At 46.2% G+C, this 18,523-nt stretch overlaps 1 protein-coding gene and 1 long non-coding RNA gene across 27 annotated transcripts in view; one reads left to right on the forward strand and one right to left on the reverse strand.

Moving 5' to 3' along the window:
• The window catches only part of MTMR3 (myotubularin related protein 3), a 137,487-nt gene that overhangs the window by 116,014 nt on the left and 2,950 nt on the right, over positions 1-18,523 (forward strand). For 7 of the 25 annotated variants that reach the window (XM_026484787.4, XM_057306114.1, XM_044378999.3 and 4 more), the window contains 12 exons: positions 2,651-2,856; positions 3,388-3,519; positions 4,486-4,597; positions 6,825-7,020; positions 7,824-8,009; positions 10,878-11,048; positions 12,337-12,482; positions 13,281-14,697; positions 15,441-15,494; positions 15,842-15,952; positions 16,405-16,493; positions 17,286-17,312. In XM_026484787.4, the coding sequence (XP_026340572.1) occupies positions 2,651-2,856; positions 3,388-3,519; positions 4,486-4,597; positions 6,825-7,020; positions 7,824-8,009; positions 10,878-11,048; positions 12,337-12,482; positions 13,281-14,697; positions 15,441-15,494; positions 15,842-15,952; positions 16,405-16,493; positions 17,286-17,312 (2,847 nt within the window). The remainder of the gene's footprint in view (positions 1-2,650; positions 2,857-3,387; positions 3,520-4,485; positions 4,598-6,824; positions 7,021-7,823; positions 8,010-10,877; positions 11,049-12,336; positions 12,483-13,280; positions 14,698-15,440; positions 15,495-15,841; positions 15,953-16,404; positions 16,494-17,285; positions 17,313-18,523) is intronic. The other 18 variants (XM_044379002.3, XM_048221279.2, XM_048221276.2 and 15 more) reach the window with 5 other exon arrangements.
• Positions 1-18,523, reverse strand: part of LOC130542480 (uncharacterized) — a 94,227-nt gene that overhangs the window by 2,176 nt on the left and 73,528 nt on the right. The window lies entirely within an intron of this gene.

The following is an 18,523-nucleotide window of genomic DNA, read 5'->3' on the forward strand; positions in this document are numbered from 1 at the left end:
TGTTTAATTGGATTTATCCCTGAAGACAGAGATTGCTCTAACACAGCAAGATGGTGCAAAGGGCATCCATCTGTAGTGCAAGTCACAGCTCCCCCTCTTTGTGCATTGAATGGTTATTAGAAATTTCTAGTCCTTTAGTGAGCTTGCGTAATATTAACTTAGGGATAGTTTAAATATTTATGTGTTTTGGTATAAAATTGAAGCATTCAGTGTTCATTAGGGGACTCATCCATCGAATATCTTAATTTTCATACTTTTTCCTCGTTCTTTTTGTTAAAGGTAGAAATGCTCTTTAGTGATTTTTAGCTGTATTGTTTTAGTTCTTGATCATGCAGTCAGAAGCATTTTGGAAGACTGCAGAAAACTGCTTATTACAACAGCTCAGTGCCATGACCCTTTGAACCCAAGATCCAGGCTGAAGAGTGCCATCTTCTGTTACTCTTGGGCACTGCTGGGAGCATTGCAGAAAAGGAGGGTGCTCAGGAAAGGCCCTGCCAGCCTCTTTTGTGAAGGTTTGGCATCAGTCAGCTCTGTTGTTTCCCAGCGCCTATTATATATGCTAGTAGGCATTTTAGGAATTAGGTTTTATTTCCAGTTGAGCTCCCTTCAGCCCGTGAGCCAATTGAGCATATTGGCAAGTGCTTTCTATTACTTGTCTCTCTCTTCTGGTGGATTTAAAAACTACAGGCAAACTGATGGTTCCAGTGGAATATGGTTCTTGTTGAATTTCATTGATTGCTGGTGAGCTTTAGGATTAAAAACAAAAATTGTTCTCTCATTGTTCCTTGAAGATGACAAACAGATGCAGTAGTATGTTTTGTTTAAATCTGTCTCCTCCATATGTGTTATATGTGTGTAGGAATATATGTATAGATTTTTTTAAAGATTTTATTAATTTGAGAGAGAGCATGTAAGGTGGGGGAAGAGCAGAGGGAGAGGGGCAAGCAGACCCTGTGCTGAGCTTGGAGCCTGAGGTAGGGCTCCCATCTCAGGGCCCTGAGATCATGACCTGAGCCAAAACCAAGAGTTGGATGCTTAACCCACTGAGTCATCACCAGCCCCTGTATTTAGATTTTAATGGGAAGTAAGACACGGACACTGCCCCTCTGGGAGATAGAATTGGGGGGCATTTAAATTTTTTGCTTACCAGCTTCTTACTCTGCTAACTTAGTTTTATAATGAACCAATTACTTTTATAACTTTTTATTTTTTTATTATTTTTTAAAGATTTTATTTACTTGTCTGAGAGAGGGCACAAGCAGGGGAAGCTACAGGCAGAGGGAGAAGCAGGCTCCCCGCTGAGCAAGGAGCCTGATGTGGGACTCAGTCCCAGATCCCTGGGATCATGACGTGAGCTGAAGGCAGCCACTTAACCGACTGAGCCACCAGTGTGTCCCTACTTTTATAACAAACAATCCCCATAGCCCCAGGTCAGTAGTAATCTGCTTTGTCTCTACAGATTTGCCTATTCTGGACACTTCTAATAAATGGAATCATACAATATGTGGCATTTTGTGACTGGCTTCTTTCACTTAGCATAACATATTCCAGGTTCATCCATGTTACAGCATTTATTGGAACTTTATACCTTCTGATTGCCACATACACTTTTGTAACTTCTTTTTTTTTAAAGATTTTATTTATTCACTTGACAGAGAGATCACGAGCAGGGGAAGTGGGAGAGGAAGAAGCAGGCTCCCAGCGGAGCAGGGAGCCCCATGCGGGGCTCGATCCCAGGTCTCTGGGATCATGCCCAGCCGAAGGCAGACGCTTAACGACTGAGCCACCCAGGCGCCCACTTTTATAAGTTTTTAATTGCTAAAATTGCTTAACTAAATTCCTAACTAGGAAAAGACTGGGTTTTAATATCATCTTAAAGTAGACTTTTGAGTAAGATTTCTGGTCTTAGTTTTTAAAAAAAGGATCTATCAAAAAAAAAAAAGGATCAGAGTATGGTTTATTGAGGTTTATGCTGTTCCTTCTGAGAGCTTAAGGAAAGGTAGCTGGTGCATTGAGCTATCTGCCTATAATAAGAGCAATTTGTGAGTCATGAAATCTCAGGAGAGTTTGTAGAGTAGTCCACTGTGGGCCGGGTAAGTGTTTTGAGTCCCAAAGGTGGGACCTTGTTTTGAAAAGAATCCCCAAGCCAATCATAAGAGCACAGTTCCTGTAGTGGGCCCTCAGAAGTTGTTGTGGAAACAAGTTTTTCTCTGTCAGCATCTATTAGGCTAGGATATTCAGGTGCAGTATTAAAAAGGAGAGATTAATGTTTCAATATTGAGGAGCAGAGTTAAGTGTATTTGTAGATTATTTTTTACCCAATTTTCCAAATATAAATTTAAAGATTGAAACATTTACTTTATGAATGTAAATTTGTTTTTTCTAAGAGCACACATTTATCATTTTGTTAGTAACTTTACAAAGGTCTCTAAAATACGATTTTTAAGAAAGATTCAGATAGGTTTTGTTGTTTATTCTTGTTGCTATAGAAGATTTCTACCCTGAGAGGACTTGAAACTAAGCCATCATTTACCTGTATTCAAGCTCTTCATTAAGGCATTTAAAATCCACTACCTTACTTGTGTGAGCACAGAGCATCGGAATGGGGCCACTGAGATGGGTATAGCTCTGTGTCTTGTTCCTTGCACAGGCACCAGAGTAATGGAGCTGTCATTGCCCGCTGTGGACAGCCAGAGGTCAGCTGGTGGGGCTGGCGAAATGCTGATGACGAGCACCTGGTGCAGTCGGTAGCCAAAGCTTGTGCCTCTGACTCCCGATCAAGTGGCAGCAAGCCGTCGACTAGGAACAGTTCTCGAGACTTTCCCAATGCAGGAGACCTTTCTGATGTGGAGTTTGGTAAGATGCTCTCTGGACCCAATGGCAGCAGTTTTTAGAGTATCTGTGAGAACTTTTTCTTGAAGTGGCCTTTTCCTTATAAGACATATAATTTGTTTCATAGGAGAGAGAGGGTGAAGCTTCAGTTGATGGGATTATTTGAGGAGTCGTAGGTCTTGACAAAGATCCAGAATACTGTTTCAGACTTGGCTTAAGAGGGCTAGTGTGTTGGTTGTCTTTCTAATCATTGGGACAAGAATGGGGTATATATGTGATAGGGGACTTGGAATTTCTCCGGACCGTGGCAGGAGACACCAGGCTTCATTAAAAGACTATACACGTAGACATGAGATAAAGGAGATTGTAGACAAAACAGAGGATAAACAGAGAAGTCTTAGTAGCAAGGTTCTGGTTAGATGGGTTTCACTTAATCGAGGGTTTTTGTTTATTTTTTTCCTTGGTGTTGTGGTAGGTGTTTTTGGCTCTTATTTTGCACAATTCTGGGAGAGATGGGTTCGTTTAGTTTTTTATCCTCACTCCTGATGTTCCTAGATTCTTCTCTATCAAATGCTTCAGGAGCAGACAGTTTAGCCATCCAACCGCAGAAGCTTTTGATCTTGGATGCACGCTCCTATGCAGCAGCTGTGGCGAACCGAGCCAAAGGAGGAGGCTGTGAATGCCCAGGTGAGGTGTGCGGTGCTTTGTTCCCTAACACTTTTCTTGTGAGTCGAGCACAGGCCCAGCTGGGTCTTAGTTTTCAATTTGAAATGAATAGCAAACCATGTTCCTCAGCCTATTTGAGAGAGCCAGAGCTGTTTGGATTCTTAACACTATAGTTTCTTTTCAGGGAAGAAATGGAGGAGGAGGTGCAGTGAAACCAAATAATCTTCCTTCCTAACCTTTAGGTGATAAAGAAAGTAAATCCTCCCCATGATAAGGCCTGTTCATGTTTGGAAGCTGCTGCTTTAGTGGCTCAATTTCTCAGCCTTCTAAAAGCTTTTTGTTGCCTTTGACAGTGGGTTTACTCATCACTGACCTCACAGAAAACTTCCCACATGGCTTCTACTTAGAAAACCTGGGGTGGAAATTGAAGCAGTAAATCCAGAACGCTAGCAGTGCACCTCTGTCCTGACCTATAGGGCCCCCACTGTTTGCTGACTTGCTCCAAGCAGGGACCCCTTCAGTGCCAGCTGTGCGTCGATGGAGCACGTAGAGGCTCCAAGCTCCTTATTCGGATGTGATCTCACCTGGAAATTAAAAGCAGTTGTATGAAGGTGAAATGTGAATGCATAAAATGCATTGTTCTGCCAGGTTCTTCTCAAAGAGATTCCAGAACTACAAGTTAGATGTGACCCACGAAGTCAACCTGGGGGAGATGGAAGGCTATAGATCTTTTTCTTAAAAAATAAGAGCTTCTGTTTTATGTCCATATCTTCACAAATCTAACTTTCCTTTTTGCAAAAACAGCTAAATTCAAGCGCTGTTTTTCCTCTCATAAAAGGACTAGACTAATAGGCATCAAAACATTGCAGTTTCATTAGTCAGCAACTATAATGGATTTGCTTTATAGCCTCCTTACTGCTTTTAAATTTGGCCATGTGGGCTTTAAATTCAACATATTTTTGTTCTCTCTGTTGTTATTCTCTGCAGAGTATTACCCAAACTGTGAAGTCGTGTTTATGGGGATGGCAAATATTCATTCAATTCGGAGGAGTTTTCAGTCCCTGCGGTTGCTGTGCACACAGATGCCAGATCCGGGAAAGTAAGACCTTGACCTTAGCTTTAATTTTGCCTTTTTTTTTTTTTTTTTTTTTTAATGAGTTTGGAGGTGTCTTTTCTTCTGTTTCTTGGTACACTTCAGTTTTATTTTCAGTCCCTGTGGGCATTCTCCTATCTGTGTTAGGAGCACAGTAGCACAAAGGAGATGCTGGGAGAAAGATCTAGCCCTTTGAAAGGTTTAAAGATGTGGAGCACAAACAGATCTTGGTCCTCAGAAACCCTGCCTTCTTGTTTTTCCTGGGACCTCTTCTCTTTTACATTGTTTTTGGCTCATTTTTAATTCTTTGGTTTTTGACATCCTGTAGGTAACACTTATCTGCTCCCCTCAAGGGAACTGGTAGAATACAAGATAACTTAAGAATGGTCTGTAAAACAAATATGGACAGATAAATATTTAAAAGCCCCTGTTTTACTATTTCAGGAAGCCAGAAATGGTGCCAGAGAAGACAGAATTTTCTCTTTTCTGGTGTTGGTGCTGGAGCCCATAGCTGTTTCCCTGGGTTCTGTTCAGTAGATCTGATCATATCAAGTTTTGCAGAATTCCTTGATTTATTCAATCAAATGGCTGCCTGAACCACTTGTACTAACTCCTAGTAGTAGTAAGTGATTAGATTCATCACAGTTGGAATCAACCCAGAGGATGAAGCAGTTATCTTTGGGGAAAAAGCCTGACCAAAGAATGAGCCTGCTGCTCTCCTTTGGGAATTAGCAACTTGTGTCTGCTACACATTTACAGAAACCAGCCAGTAGTGCTCTCTTCCCCAAAGGTGGGGCGTAGAAGGAGCCTGGCTGAGGTCTCAGAAGATCTGCCACTAATTGTGTGACTTTGGCCAGGTGGCTTAATTACTATGGGTATCAGTTTTTCTATTTATAAAATGATGAAAGGGACAGAATCAGTACTACCTGATCTCAGATACCTTCCATATATTAAAATTCTTTCTTAAAAAAGCTCTTTTTTAAACCCAGAGTCAAAAAGATGTAATTGGCCCTCACCTGGTCCAAATGAATGTCTGCAGATTTTATTAAGGAAAAAGGTAATGTTTCCCTCTATTTGGCAACAGATCATAAGACAGTACTGAAGCCTTCCTTGTGAGTCAAACGAAGCCCTGATAGTGGTGATATCAGGTATAGTCAAGCCCCGCAACACTTGATTGAGGCTGTGGAACCACAAACCTGATCACGTTTTGGAGAAATTAAGAGCTTTTGGGGGTGGGCATGTAGGGAGTGGAATCCATGACAGGGCACAAGAAACAAAATGTCAACAGAGTTAAAAAACAGGTGTGATCAGCTTGTGATTACTTCCAAGGGGTAATTCTTGGGATCTGATACTTCCTGAAGGTCTTTTCGAAAAAAGGTTCTTCTAGATCCCTGCTGAATCCAGTCTATGTTAAATCCAATAACACTGTGTAGCCATTGGTATACTAATTTATGTGAGTCTTCAGTCATTAGCTTGGGCTAACCCAGTTTCAGTCAATACAAATTCAAGACTTTAGTGGTAGGTGTTAGGGTGTGGGGAGCAGGTGCTGTTGTCTGCATTGTTCTTTTTTTTTTTTTTTTTAATGATTTTTTATTATATTATGTTAGTCACCATACAGTACATCCCCGGTTTCCGATGTAAGGCTCGATGATTCATTAGTTGTGTATAACACCCAGTGCACCATACAATACGTGCCCTCCTTCCTACCCATCACCGGTCTATCCCATTCCTGCATTGTTCTTGATTGTGGCATCGGGCTTACATCTCCTTAGAGACATGTTTGTATGTGTGAGTTTTCTATACTTTTTTTTTTTTTTAAGAACTTGTAGGGCACAGTTGCTGATCATTAAATATAAGTACCTACTGTTCTACAATGTCGGAAGTGGCTTCATTTCCTTCAGAAGACTCCAGAAAGAACTACTTATACTGGGCATATACCTACCATGGACTGAAAAATATTAAATATTAATTCTCAGAAACTAGCCGTAAGATTTTTGGAACAAAAATTCTATTAATTACTGTCCTTTCTCTAAAGCTGTCTCTGTTGCATAGTAGGGCTTAAGCCTCATCTTTGTACATGCTTTATAAAGACAGAAATTTGTTTGTTTTGGCAGTGTTTTATTTGGAGGGAAAGATCCTTGGGAATTGCTTTTTGATTTCACGGGTATTTGGCATGATGCAGTAGATCATAAAAATCAGCATTTCCTTATCCCCTTCTGTTTTATTTTTATAGTTGGCTCTCAGCCCTCGAAAGCACAAAATGGCTCCATCACCTGTCTGTGCTTCTGAAGTCCGCACTTCTGGTAGTGCACGCCGTGGATCGTGATCAGCGGCCAGTACTAGCACACTGCTCAGATGGCTGGGACCGCACTCCCCAGATTGTGGCATTGGCTAAGCTCTTGCTCGATCCGTATTACCGAACCATAGAGGTGGGTGCATCCGAAGAGTAGGATTTGGTACATCAGTATGAGTGGGAGAAACCTTGGAGGGTTTTATGATCAGTTTTGGTCTTGGTGGTTAGGCCTAAAGAAAGTGAAATTTGTTTTAAAATCGTTGCTCCTTTACCTTGAGCCACGTTGTGGTGGTGCTTCCCACAGTTCTTGTGCCTTTTAAAATGGAGCAGATTGTGGATAACAAGGTATTGAGAATACAGACGTGTTTTCCTTTGCAGTCTATCTACTTGGAAAAGTTTTGGCTACCCCAGGAAAATGGGGCTACTGTAGAAGGATCTTGGCATGCTCAGTATGATAATTGGTCCGGATATCACTACAGTGTTCTGTGGAGAAAGAGCCCTACTCTGAAAGAACCACATGTTGGGTTAAAGATGTAAGAAAAGCCATAAAGGTGCCCTAAAATACATGTAAATCTGGGCTAGGGAAAGATACTAGAAACAAGGCCTTATAAGTACAACATGAAATACAGACATTAAAAAATTTTTTAAAATTTAGAAAAGTGGCTTTTATACTGTATAGTGAATGAAAGTAGACTGAAGAAAGGCTTAGATAAATGCTTAGTATCCTTTTGATGATTATAGAATGGAGTTGAGGGAAGTGGGAAATTGCCCTAAGTGCATGTTCCATGGAGCCTTTGGCTGTGGGGCTTGGTCAGGGCCTCCTGTTGTGCTTACTGGGAGGTTGTTAAAAGGTATTATTGCTGTTAGTCCCGACAGGCTCAAGACTGTTATAGTCTCCATAGACAAGAACACATGGTCTCTCCCGGGTGTTCCCTGCAGGGTTTCCAGGTCCTCGTGGAGATGGAGTGGCTGGATTTTGGCCACAAGTTTGCCGACCGGTGTGGGCATGGGGAGAATTCCGATGATCTAAACGAGCGCTGCCCAGTGTTTCTGCAGTGGCTTGACTGCGTCCATCAGCTTCAGAGGCAATTTCCTTGCTCTTTTGAGTTCAATGAAGCATTCCTTGTGAGTTCGGGCTTGTAATTCTTCATTTTGGGGACCTTCTAACATAATGGGGTATCAATGCAAATGTTAGTGTGCAAGTTTTCACATGAAACTATGCATTCTTTTAAGAATTTAATAAGGACCCATTCTTTTTCCCAGTTTTAATTAAAAGCAGTAAATGTGTGTTCAGTGAATGTAGGTGTGTTAGGTTTGCATAAAGTCTTTCAGTTGTTTTAAACTTAGCTTTTAAAGTAGATGATAGAAGTCTTAAATACTTAGAGAAATAATGGGGGTGCCTGGCTGGCTCAGTTGGTGAAACGTGTGACTCTTGATCTCGGGGTTGTTAAGTACGAATGTCCTGATGGGTGTAGAGAGTACTTCAAAATAAAATAGAGAAATAATAGAATATCTTCTCCTTCCAATCCATCTGCCAACCCCCTTGCTCCCCCCCGCCCCGCTTGTGTCCCATACCCACGGCCCTCTTTCCTTTGACAGAGGACTCACTGTCCTTGCCCTCTTCCAGCCCCTCCGTCCATTGCTGCACCGGCTCCCACTGTCTTTCCTCTGCTCAGCTGCATGGTGCCAGTGTTTCTCCTCTCTGCCTTTTGCACCCCCATATTTCCCTCTCTACCACATTGTTGCCATTAGTACACAGACATGGCGTAGTGCCTCCCATCCCCTCAAAACCCTTTCTCAGCTTTGCACCTCTTACCAGCTATTAATCTCATTTCCTGTATCTCATCTCTACAGCAGAGTTCTTTAAGTCCTCTGCATTTACTGTCTCAAATTCCTTTTTTCCCCATTCTCTCTTAAACCCACTCCAGTCAGGTTCAGGTGTTCACCCTACCACTTTACCAGAGCTGTGACTTTCGTGTTGCTAATCCAGTGATCAGCTGTCTTCTCTTGTTAAGAAGTTTTTTTTTTTTTAATTGAGGTATAATTGACAATATAACGTTAGTTTCAGGTATACAACATCATAATTCTGTATTTGTGTATATTGTGAAATAGTCACAAGTAATTAGCATCCATTGCCAAATTTTTTTTCTTATGAGAACTTTTAAGACCTACTCTCTTATTAGCAACTTTCAGATATGCAATAGAGTATTATTAACTATAGTCACCATCCCCAGGACTCATTTATTTTATAACTGGAGGTTTGTATCCTCGTCTTCATTTTACTCTTTGGCACTGTTTAATCACACCTTTCTTGAAACCCTTTATTCAGCTGACTGCCAGCACAAACTCTGCCTTCTTCTCTGCCTCACTAGCTGGTCCTTTTCGTCTCCTGTGCTGATTCTTCACACCTTCCCAGTGCTGAATGTTGGAATGCTCCAGGACTCAGCCTCCAGGGTGCTTCTATATCTTACTGCTTCTCTGGGGATTTCATCCAGTCCGATGGCTCTGATTGCTATCCATGATTCCCACATTTATAATTATGTCTTCAGCTCAGATCTTTCCAGACTCAACTGTGACTGCTCAGTATCTCCATGTGGATGTCCTAATGGTATTTCATACTTAATGTGTTCAAAACTTGGTTCTTGATTTCCACATCTCCCCACTCCAAAATATAATCTTCCAGAAGTATTTGGCCTGGGTGGCAACTTAATCCTTCCACTTATTTAGGGCAGAAACTTGTATGGTGTGCTCAGCTCTCATCCTCCCCCTTTCATACTCCACATTCAGTCTGTCAGCAGATTCTGTAGCTTTGCTTCCAGAATCTACCTAAAACCTGATTACTTCTTGCTGTCTCCACTGTTCCCACACTGGTCCAAGTTACCACCATCTCCTGCCCCAATTCTAGGGAGTCAACCCAGCAACTAGAGGGATTTTTTTTTTTTAAAGATTTATCTATTCATTTATTTTAGAGAGAGCACACAACCGGGGTAGGGGAGAGGGGCAGAGAGAGAGGGAGAGAATCTCAGACTCCCTGCTGAGCGGCTTGACCTCACCACCTGAGACCATGACCTGAGCCAAAATCAAAAGCCGGCCACTTAACCGACTGAGCCACCCAGGCTCCCCTAGAGGGATCCTTCTGAAACATAATTGAGACCATGTCATTCCCCTGCTCAGGAACCTCCAGTGACTTTCCATTTCACGCAGAGTAAAAGTCAGTCCATAAAATGGCCTGCAGAGCCATCCTAGAGGTTACCTGTCTAGATTTATTTCTTACCATTGCCCTCCTTGTGTAATGTCCTTCAGTTACACTGGCCTCCTGTTTCTTGGAAATTGCAAGCACGTGCTCGCCTCAAGACCATTGTGCTGGCTGTTGCCTCTGCCCGGAGCGTTCCCCTCTCAGATACCCTCTTAACTTGCTTTCTCGCTTCTTTCTTCCGCTGCCCTGGGTGTGCCCTGTCCCTCTCACCCTGCTGTATTGTGGTGCACAGCAGTGGTCACTCCTCCCCCACAGCTAGAACCAGCTCCATCGGGGCAGGGGAGTTGTCTGATTGTTGCCTATCCAGAACCCATAGAAATGTCTGGGGTATGTCAGATGCTCAGGAATGATTTGTTGAGTGAAAAGTTGTCTAGAAGTGTGCTCCCAGTTCAGACTTGCATTGCACACTCACCCGCTCCTGTACCCAGGTGATATGATCTGTGGCTCTGGACTGTGACTGTTAACTTAGGACTTCCCAGACTGGTTGCCAGGGAGGCCAGGGGGAGTGGGGTGCCAGTGATCTGTCTTTGCTCTTGACTCAGGAATGCTAGGGGTTGGGGTTGGCACTCCAGGGTTGGTGTTGTGAGGACACAGCTCTTCCATGGCTTATTTGGTTCCCCATCCTTAGGGAGTGTGAATTCTGAGGTGCTCTCAGGAATGTTGGGGAAGGAGCCTCAGCAGGGCTACCCTTCCCTCAGAGAACATATACCCTGTTGCTTGATTTTGGACTCCCACAGGTGAAACTGGTGCAACATACCTATTCCTGCCTGTTTGGAACATTCCTGTGCAACAACGCCAAGGAGAGAGGAGAAAAGCATACTCAGGAGCGGACGTGTTCTGTATGGTCGCTGCTTCGGGCAGGCAACAAGGCTTTCAAAAACCTACTGTATTCCTCTCAGTCGGAAGCCGTATGTATCCTTCAGCCTTTCCTCTCTGATCAGCAGAAGGAATTTGGGGGTGGTGGCATATGGGAGCCATTTTTGGTAGTGACTTTCTCAAAGGCATCTCTGTTGTCTCTGGGTGGGTTGATTCCATTTTTTCCCCATCTGTCCCGAGAAAGGCTTATTTCCTGGTGCTGCTCTGACCTGCTTCTGACCAGTCTTTGCTCAGGGTGGTTTGATTTCATCCACATCTCTATTTTGCCACTTAGACAAGAATCTTTCCTGGCACCTCTGTCAGAGCTTAACCCACTCCTGGCATGTTCTGTCTAACAAGTGGAAGGGGAACCGAAGTTGTCCCTTGGGTGCTCGCGATAGCGCAGAAGGACCTGCCACCAGGCCCCCAGTACCCTTGCACTGTCATCAGGCGATGATACGCACTGCAGCTCCTGTCTCAGAGAGAGAAAAGTGTGTGCGACATTAGCATGTGTGTCTGTGATTTTCTGCTCATATGGGGAACTGGCAGGCCCTTAAGACTTTTTTTTCTGGGTGGCTCAGTCGTTAAGCGTCTGCCTTCGGCTCAGGGCGTGATCCCGGCGTTCTGGGATCGAGCCCCGCATCAGGCTCCTCCGCTGGGAGCCTGCTTCTTCCCCTCCCACCCCCCGCCTGTGTTCCCTCTCTCGCTGCCTGTCTCTCTCTGTCAAATAAAAAAATAAAATCTTAAAAAAAAAATACCAAAAACTTTTCTCTTCAAAGGAACACCTTCTGTTAAGCAGAGGAAAGGAGGCATGCACGTCTGTGTTGATACATAGTAATGTTCTTTTTGTTAGAATGCATCTTAAATTCTAAAGAAGTCAAAATCAGAGGTTATATTGCTTCACTGGACTGTTAATATGCTTCTCACTACATTTAAGTAGTCAGAGAAAAGTTTTACGCTAACTGCTTCTCTCTTCACTGTGCCTGTTGGGGACGTCACAATACAGGAAAAAATTCCCTTCTTTTCACATGATTAATTTAAATGACCCTATAAAACAGGTTTGACAGAGTCTTCCGAAATGACTCACTTTTTCATATGAAGTAAAAGCAACAAATTAAGCGGAATGAAAGTCATTCAATAAAGGGGACCTAAGAAGTAATTATGAAAAATAGATTTTAAAAAATCCTTTTAGATTTTTCATGCCCACAGGAGGTTCTCAGGTGAGAAGTGCAGCTGGTGCAGACCTGTTGGGTGTTGCAGCTTGGCGATTGTTTTTGACCCTCATTTCTAAAGACTTGTTGGGACTTGTTTAAACGTGTATCCCCACTGCTCTCTCCTCAGGTGCTGTACCCTGTGTGTCATGTGCGTAACCTGATGCTGTGGAGTGCAGTGTACCTGCCCTGCCCGTCCCCATCCACCCCCGTGGACGACAGCTGTGCACCATATCCAGCCCCTGGCACCAGCCCTGATGACCCGCCCCTGAGCCGGTGAGCCCGGGGTTGATGCCGAGGCCTCAAGTCCTGCGTGGGTGTACTTCTGTGTTGGGGCACATCCGGGCATGGTTAGAGATCATGATGTTGTCCGGCTCCACATGTCTCGTTTGGATCTCTGAAGTTTTGTCAGGGAAGGTATAAGGGTTTCAGGCTTCGAGGCCATAAGAGCCTCATTTCCTGAAGCGCATGGGGCCCCATCACAATGCTGTTCTGCCGCGTGCACTGAGCCGTTTCTCAGTGATGGAGCAAACCTCTGGGTTCCTCGTGACCCTCTGGCTTGAGTTTCAGCCACTGCTCTGTGCTCCTGCCTCTCTGCTATCATTTGTCTATTTGGGGTTGAAAGGCAGATGCTATCAGATGTTAGAAAGTTTGGCTTCACCACTTGAGAATTAACTTTATTGAATTCAGACTGCCAAGTAATACATTAATTTAAAATTTTGTAATAGCAGAAAATCAGCAGTGCTACTTTCATTTGCCAGTAGTGGAGAAACAGAGCAGTATCACGAATGTTTTTTAAAAATAGCATTTGCTATTTGTTTATTTGTATGTACGGACACGGGGTAGGGTGGAGCGAGTGGGGTAAGTTGAGAGGAAATTTGCAGACTAGAAGAAGGGCCCATCCTGGAGCTTTTTGCCTTTGTGTCAGTCTGAGCCTCACTTTAGAGATGCCATGGCTCCTTGAATAGCTGTAGTGGACCCAATTATGAAACATCTGCCTGTTAAAACCGATCGACTCCTGCTTACGTCTGAACAGCCTCCGATACTCATTTCCCGCAAACTCCTTTTGTTTAGGCTACCAAAGACTAGATCATTTGACAATCTGACTACGGCTTGCGACAATACAGTGCCTCTAGCCAGTCGGCGCAGCAGTGACCCAAGTCTGAATGAGAAGTGGCAGGAGCACCGGCGCTCACTGGAATTGAGCAGCCTGGCTGGTCCTGGGGAGGAGCCCCTCGATCCTGACAGCCTGGGGAAGCCAACCAAAGTGCTGGGCGGCGCTGAGCTGTCTGTTGCAGCTGGAGTGGCCGAGGGGCAGATGGAGAACATTTTGCAAGAGGCCACCAAAGAGGAGAGTGGGATAGAGGAGCCTGCCCATAGAGGGGGCATTGAGATGCAGGAGGTCAAAGAGGAGGCTCTCTTAGAAAAGGAGATCAGGGTGAAGACCCCTGAGGGCTCAGCCATTATCTTTCCTCAAGAACCAGAACTGGGTGATGCTGCTCTGACGAACCATCCAGGCACCAGCCATTCTGTGCTCTCACAGGGTATTCCTGAGCAGCAGGGTGGGCACAGTGTTCTCCCCAGCTTTCTCCAGGAGTCCCCTGGGGGGGAGGATGCCCAGGAGGTCCCTGTGGAACAGCCCCGAATAGAAGCTATCACAGAGGCTAGGGAGGAAGTGTTTCTTCCAATCCCAGTAGATGCAAAAATTGGCTATGGTACCTCACAGTCAAGTTCTCTGCTGCCCCCCCAAGTCCCATTTGAGGCCAGAGGATCAAACACGGACAGTTCAATGGACATGTTAATAGAAGATCAAGTCAAGTCAGAAAGTGGGCCCGAAGGCCATCATAGACCTTGCCTGGTAAACAGTGGCTGGTTCAGTGGCAAGGACATGCTTCCTCAAGCCATGGAGCCCCGGCCTTCAGAGAAGAGCCTAGCTGACAGGCCCCAAGTGGTATCTGTGGCACATAGGACTTCCCCTGGCAGCACCCACAGCCCAACGCATTCTCCTTGTGCCTTGCCTTTAGCCGAATGTAAAGAAGGGCTTGTGTGCAATGGTGCCCCGGACACCGAAAATAAGGCTTTAGAGCAGCCCCCAGGGCTTAGCACCCTCCAGAAGCACCCCACCCCCAACGGGCACTGCACCAATGGGGAGGCTGGTAGGAGCAAGGACTCACTGAGCCGCCAGCTGTCTGCTACCAGCTGCGGCTCTGCCCACTTACACTCGAGGAACTTGCACCACAAGTGGCTGCACAGCCACTCGGGGAGGCCATCTACAGCGGGCAGCCCCGACCAGCCTTCCCGCAGCCACCTGGACGACGATGGCATGCCTGTGTACACGGACACTATCCAACAGCGCCTGCGTCAGATTGAGTCAGGCCACCAGCAAGAAGTGGAGACCTTGAAGAAACAAGTACAGGAGCTGAGGAGTCGCCTGGAGAGCCAGTACCTGACCAGCTCCCTCCGATTCAATGGGGACTTTGGGGATGAAGTGGTGAGTAGACCACGGTGCCTCCACAGCTGCCCAAGGAGAGGGCACACTGAGGCTGGGCGCTCTCTGTGCCCCATGCACAGTGATTGGTACAGATTTCTAAAAGAATTGGAAAGGTCCAGAGTGGTCCTGTTGAGAGGCTGGAGATGAGCCTCAGCCATGTGAATGGCGGTCTGCCTGTTCTTTCCTGCCTTGCTTACTTGCCACAGGTGTCCTGTTGAGGCAGTTAGAATGAGGAAGAGAGTTAGCACTCTGTATGCGGTTGGTCAGATCTCTTTGGAGAGAGGTTCCCGTTTTAAGAAAGGGCATGAATTTCTGGGCAGAATGACAGTAGGACAATGTCAAATACTCCTGTCCAGTTGTAATGCCTGTCCTACCCCAGTAGCTAGTAAGCTGACCCCCCCCCCCCCACTGCCCCCAAAACACGGGCTGTAGCTGTGAAGGTTTAGTTTAACAGCTGTTTGTACCTGCCCTGTGGCGGGTGATGGCAGGAGAAATGGGGAGAAGGGATTGTAGTTCGCGCTGATGGGGCCTGGTGGCTGGACGTGGGGCTGCGTGAGGGGGAGGGTCTCAGGGAGGTGTTCTCCTCGCTGGCTGGGTCTGACCCGATGTGTTCAGATACAAGCGGGAGCCTGGCTCTGAAGCACTCAGCGTACATTAAAGGCGGGCTCATCCAATGACTTTCAATTCAGACTGACTTCTCGGTATTTCTTTCATACTAATGATGGTTTCTCATTTTCCCAAAGAGTCCTTCAGAGAAAGGAGGACATGCCCAAAGCACTCAGTTTCAACATGCAGATGTAAGTGACAGGGTTGGATTAACAGACTCACTGGAGCAGCTGACACTCAGAGTTCACAGTCCATCCTGGTCACTTTTGCCCCACTCACTTCCTGGAACCTAAGGCCCATCTGTCCACTGCAGAGTCACTGCACACAGCCTTAGACCTGTGCATCTCTCTTCCACCTGAGTTCAACCCGGTCTCTGCACCTGCTCGACCCATTTCTTGATGACTGAGCCGCCAACAGATCTGGCAGCCTTAATACTCAGGCCCACCCAAGTCCCCCAGTGCTCCCTTCTTTACCAAGCCCTTTCTTCTCCTGGGAGGAGCCAGGTTCATTCTGTTCAGCTCTGTTTGTTTGCCAACAGACTTCAATCCCCGACTCGGAAAGCAATCTGGATCAGAACTGTTTGTCTCGCTGCAGCACAGAGATTTTCTCTGAAGCCAGCTGGGAGCAGGTGGATAAACAGGACACGGAGGTACAGGCTCAGCCCCTGTTCTGAGTGCCGTCCATGCAACTGTTTTACGGTTCTTTCCACCCCCATCCCTGTCCCATGCCCCTGGCCAAGGAATAACCTCATAGCACACTTAGCCTTGAGCCTCTCTGAATCCCCATCAAGCCTAGAATTTCTGAGCCAGGGAGACTCAGCAAGCTGGTCCTCTCTCCTCCTTGACTCTGTGAACTGTAGCCTTGCCGGCTCTCGTAGCGACCCAGGGTGCTGCTGCCTGATACTGTATCTCAGGGGAGTTTGGAGTCCCCTCGAGGGAAACGATTTGGACGCCTTTCTTGTACTGCTGACATCAGCCTGCTGGGCTGGTGCCAGCAGAGCCAGTATGGTCCTTGTGACTCTTGCTGCCCCCAGCATGGCTCTGCTGGCTCCAGCTGGATGGCCCATCTCCCGTCACTAACCTGGCCCCATCTGTTTTACAGATGACCCGTTGGCTTCCTGACCACTTGGCTGCCCACTGCTATGCGTGCGACAGCGCCTTCTGGCTCGCCAGCAGGAAGCACCACTGCAGGTGCCGTTTGGGGGTGTGGTGGGGAGGGCCAGGGTTTGGAGGCTGGGGTTTGGCCCACAGAGCCTGCAGCTTGGAGAGATGCAGGCATCTGGCTGGCAGTGTCCCATCTGAGGCAGATCCTGGGGTCTACAGGACCCCAACTCATCTGTTGTGCCTCTGAAAGTGGTGTTTGCATTTGGTGGTCCTCCTTCTCCCCCTCCCCCCCAGTTCAGAGTGATCATGGCTAAATTTTAGAATGTGCAAATGATGTCCCCTTTTGTTCTGTTTTGCTTCCTGGATTAGCAGAGCAACAGCCACCACCCAGACTACCATTTCTTAGTCCTAGAATACCATTTCTTCCCATTCAGCATGGCTGCTGTGAGCAAAATTTTCCTGCTGCGGGCAGGGAACGTCATTTTCCTGCTCCTCGCCTTGCTCCCTGACCCCAAACCTGTTTTCCTTGTGCCAGTAGTGAGGAGACCTAGCTGTGGGGACTGATAGGTACAGCCGAGGACACAGTCTTCAATCCTTAAGTCTCCTGACTTCTTTCTTCTTGGTTGGGGTAGTTATTTGCTAGGGATGCTTTGCCCCAGCTGGGGCGGTAACTGACTGGAGGATGTTCAGTGTTTTTGGGATAGGAAGTTTCTCTGAATCCTGACACGGCTCATCCACACGAGTGAACCCAGGTAGAAGATGAAATCACCTCTTCGTCTAGTAATGATGCTTCAGGACTGTGTGTCTCCCTACCCTGCACCCCAAGCCCAAATGTCTTTGGTTGGCTTCTCCTCTGAGCTCTCTCTCCCCTCCTTGCAGGGACACTGACCGTGTTGATCAAACGTGGTGAGCATTTGCAACAACCTGTCTGTGATGTCTGCACATCTACAATAACTTCTCCACACTAACGCTGCCATTTCCCCCTCTCTGCACTCACTGGGATGAAGCCTGGGGCTGGGAGCGCAGGCAGGCAGGTGGGCTTGCGGGGGAAACCAAAGCAGCCGACTGAGGAGACTATTCGGGCCAAGTCAGGCTGCAGACGTGCACTCCCCTCCTGACCGCGCAGGTCGGCTAGGCCATCTTGCTTGTGACTGAGAAGCCCTGCTTCAGCAGGGCTGGTCTTGTGGCAGGGCCAGTTGGGTTTTCAGAGCTATTTCCTTTGGGTTAGTCATTCAGTGGGGTGCTAGAATGATGCTTCATCATCTCCAAGTCAGATGGCATTGCTGCTCCAAATTTTTTTTTTTTATTTTTATAAACAAAGAGACCAGGACTGAACAGAGGTGGTCTTTCCAGAGAACTGTTTTAGCATGGAAGACTTTAGTGGAGGGTTCCACTTAGGGTCTGTCAGGATCCCCTGAAAGAAGCCAGATAGAAAAGCTTAACTGATCAAATTCATATCAGGATGAACTCCAGCAGGTATGTTAAATAAATGCACACGTTCAGAAGTAGACTTAGGTAGTTTTTCTGTATAACCACAGGTTCTTGCTGATTCATGCTTTTCAGAAACGTGAAGTGCTTACTGCGTTCTAGAAGATGAAGTTATGTGTGTGTGTTTTAGTTCTCTGTCCTGCCATTGCCCCATGTCTAGCCTTTTCCTTTTGTGGGTTGTTTTTTGTCCCCAAAGGGTATTTAGTATTCTCTCCTCTCTGCCCAGGCGGTCCCTAATTCAGCAGTGGGTTTGTATCCTGAGGAGCATAAATGAAAAAGTAGTGAGTGATGCTGGCTAAGGAGGAGGATTTCCCTTCAGCTGCTTTCCCCAAGTCTTTGGTGGGCTATGTCAGGCTCCTTGAAGTCTCCCATTCTTGGGTTTATTGAGATTGATGTGTACTTTAGGGCCTAGCATAGTGGGGTTTTAAGGTGGGCAGAAACTTATCCTCTGCCAGTTCTCTTTCCTCTTAGTTGTGAAGGGCAGTTGTTTGGATGTGTGCACCTGTGCTGCACGGACACATCAGAACTGGGCTTTCAAGTGGAGGAGGAGAGGGAGGCTTGGGGTCTGAGTACAGTCAGGCCTTCACGTGGAGCTCTGATATTCCCTGCTATATGCATGGGGGCAGGGG

The sequence above is a fragment of the Ursus arctos genome, unplaced genomic scaffold, assembly GCF_023065955.2.
Source record: "Ursus arctos isolate Adak ecotype North America unplaced genomic scaffold, UrsArc2.0 scaffold_34, whole genome shotgun sequence".
Lineage (NCBI taxonomy): Eukaryota > Metazoa > Chordata > Mammalia > Carnivora > Ursidae > Ursus > Ursus arctos.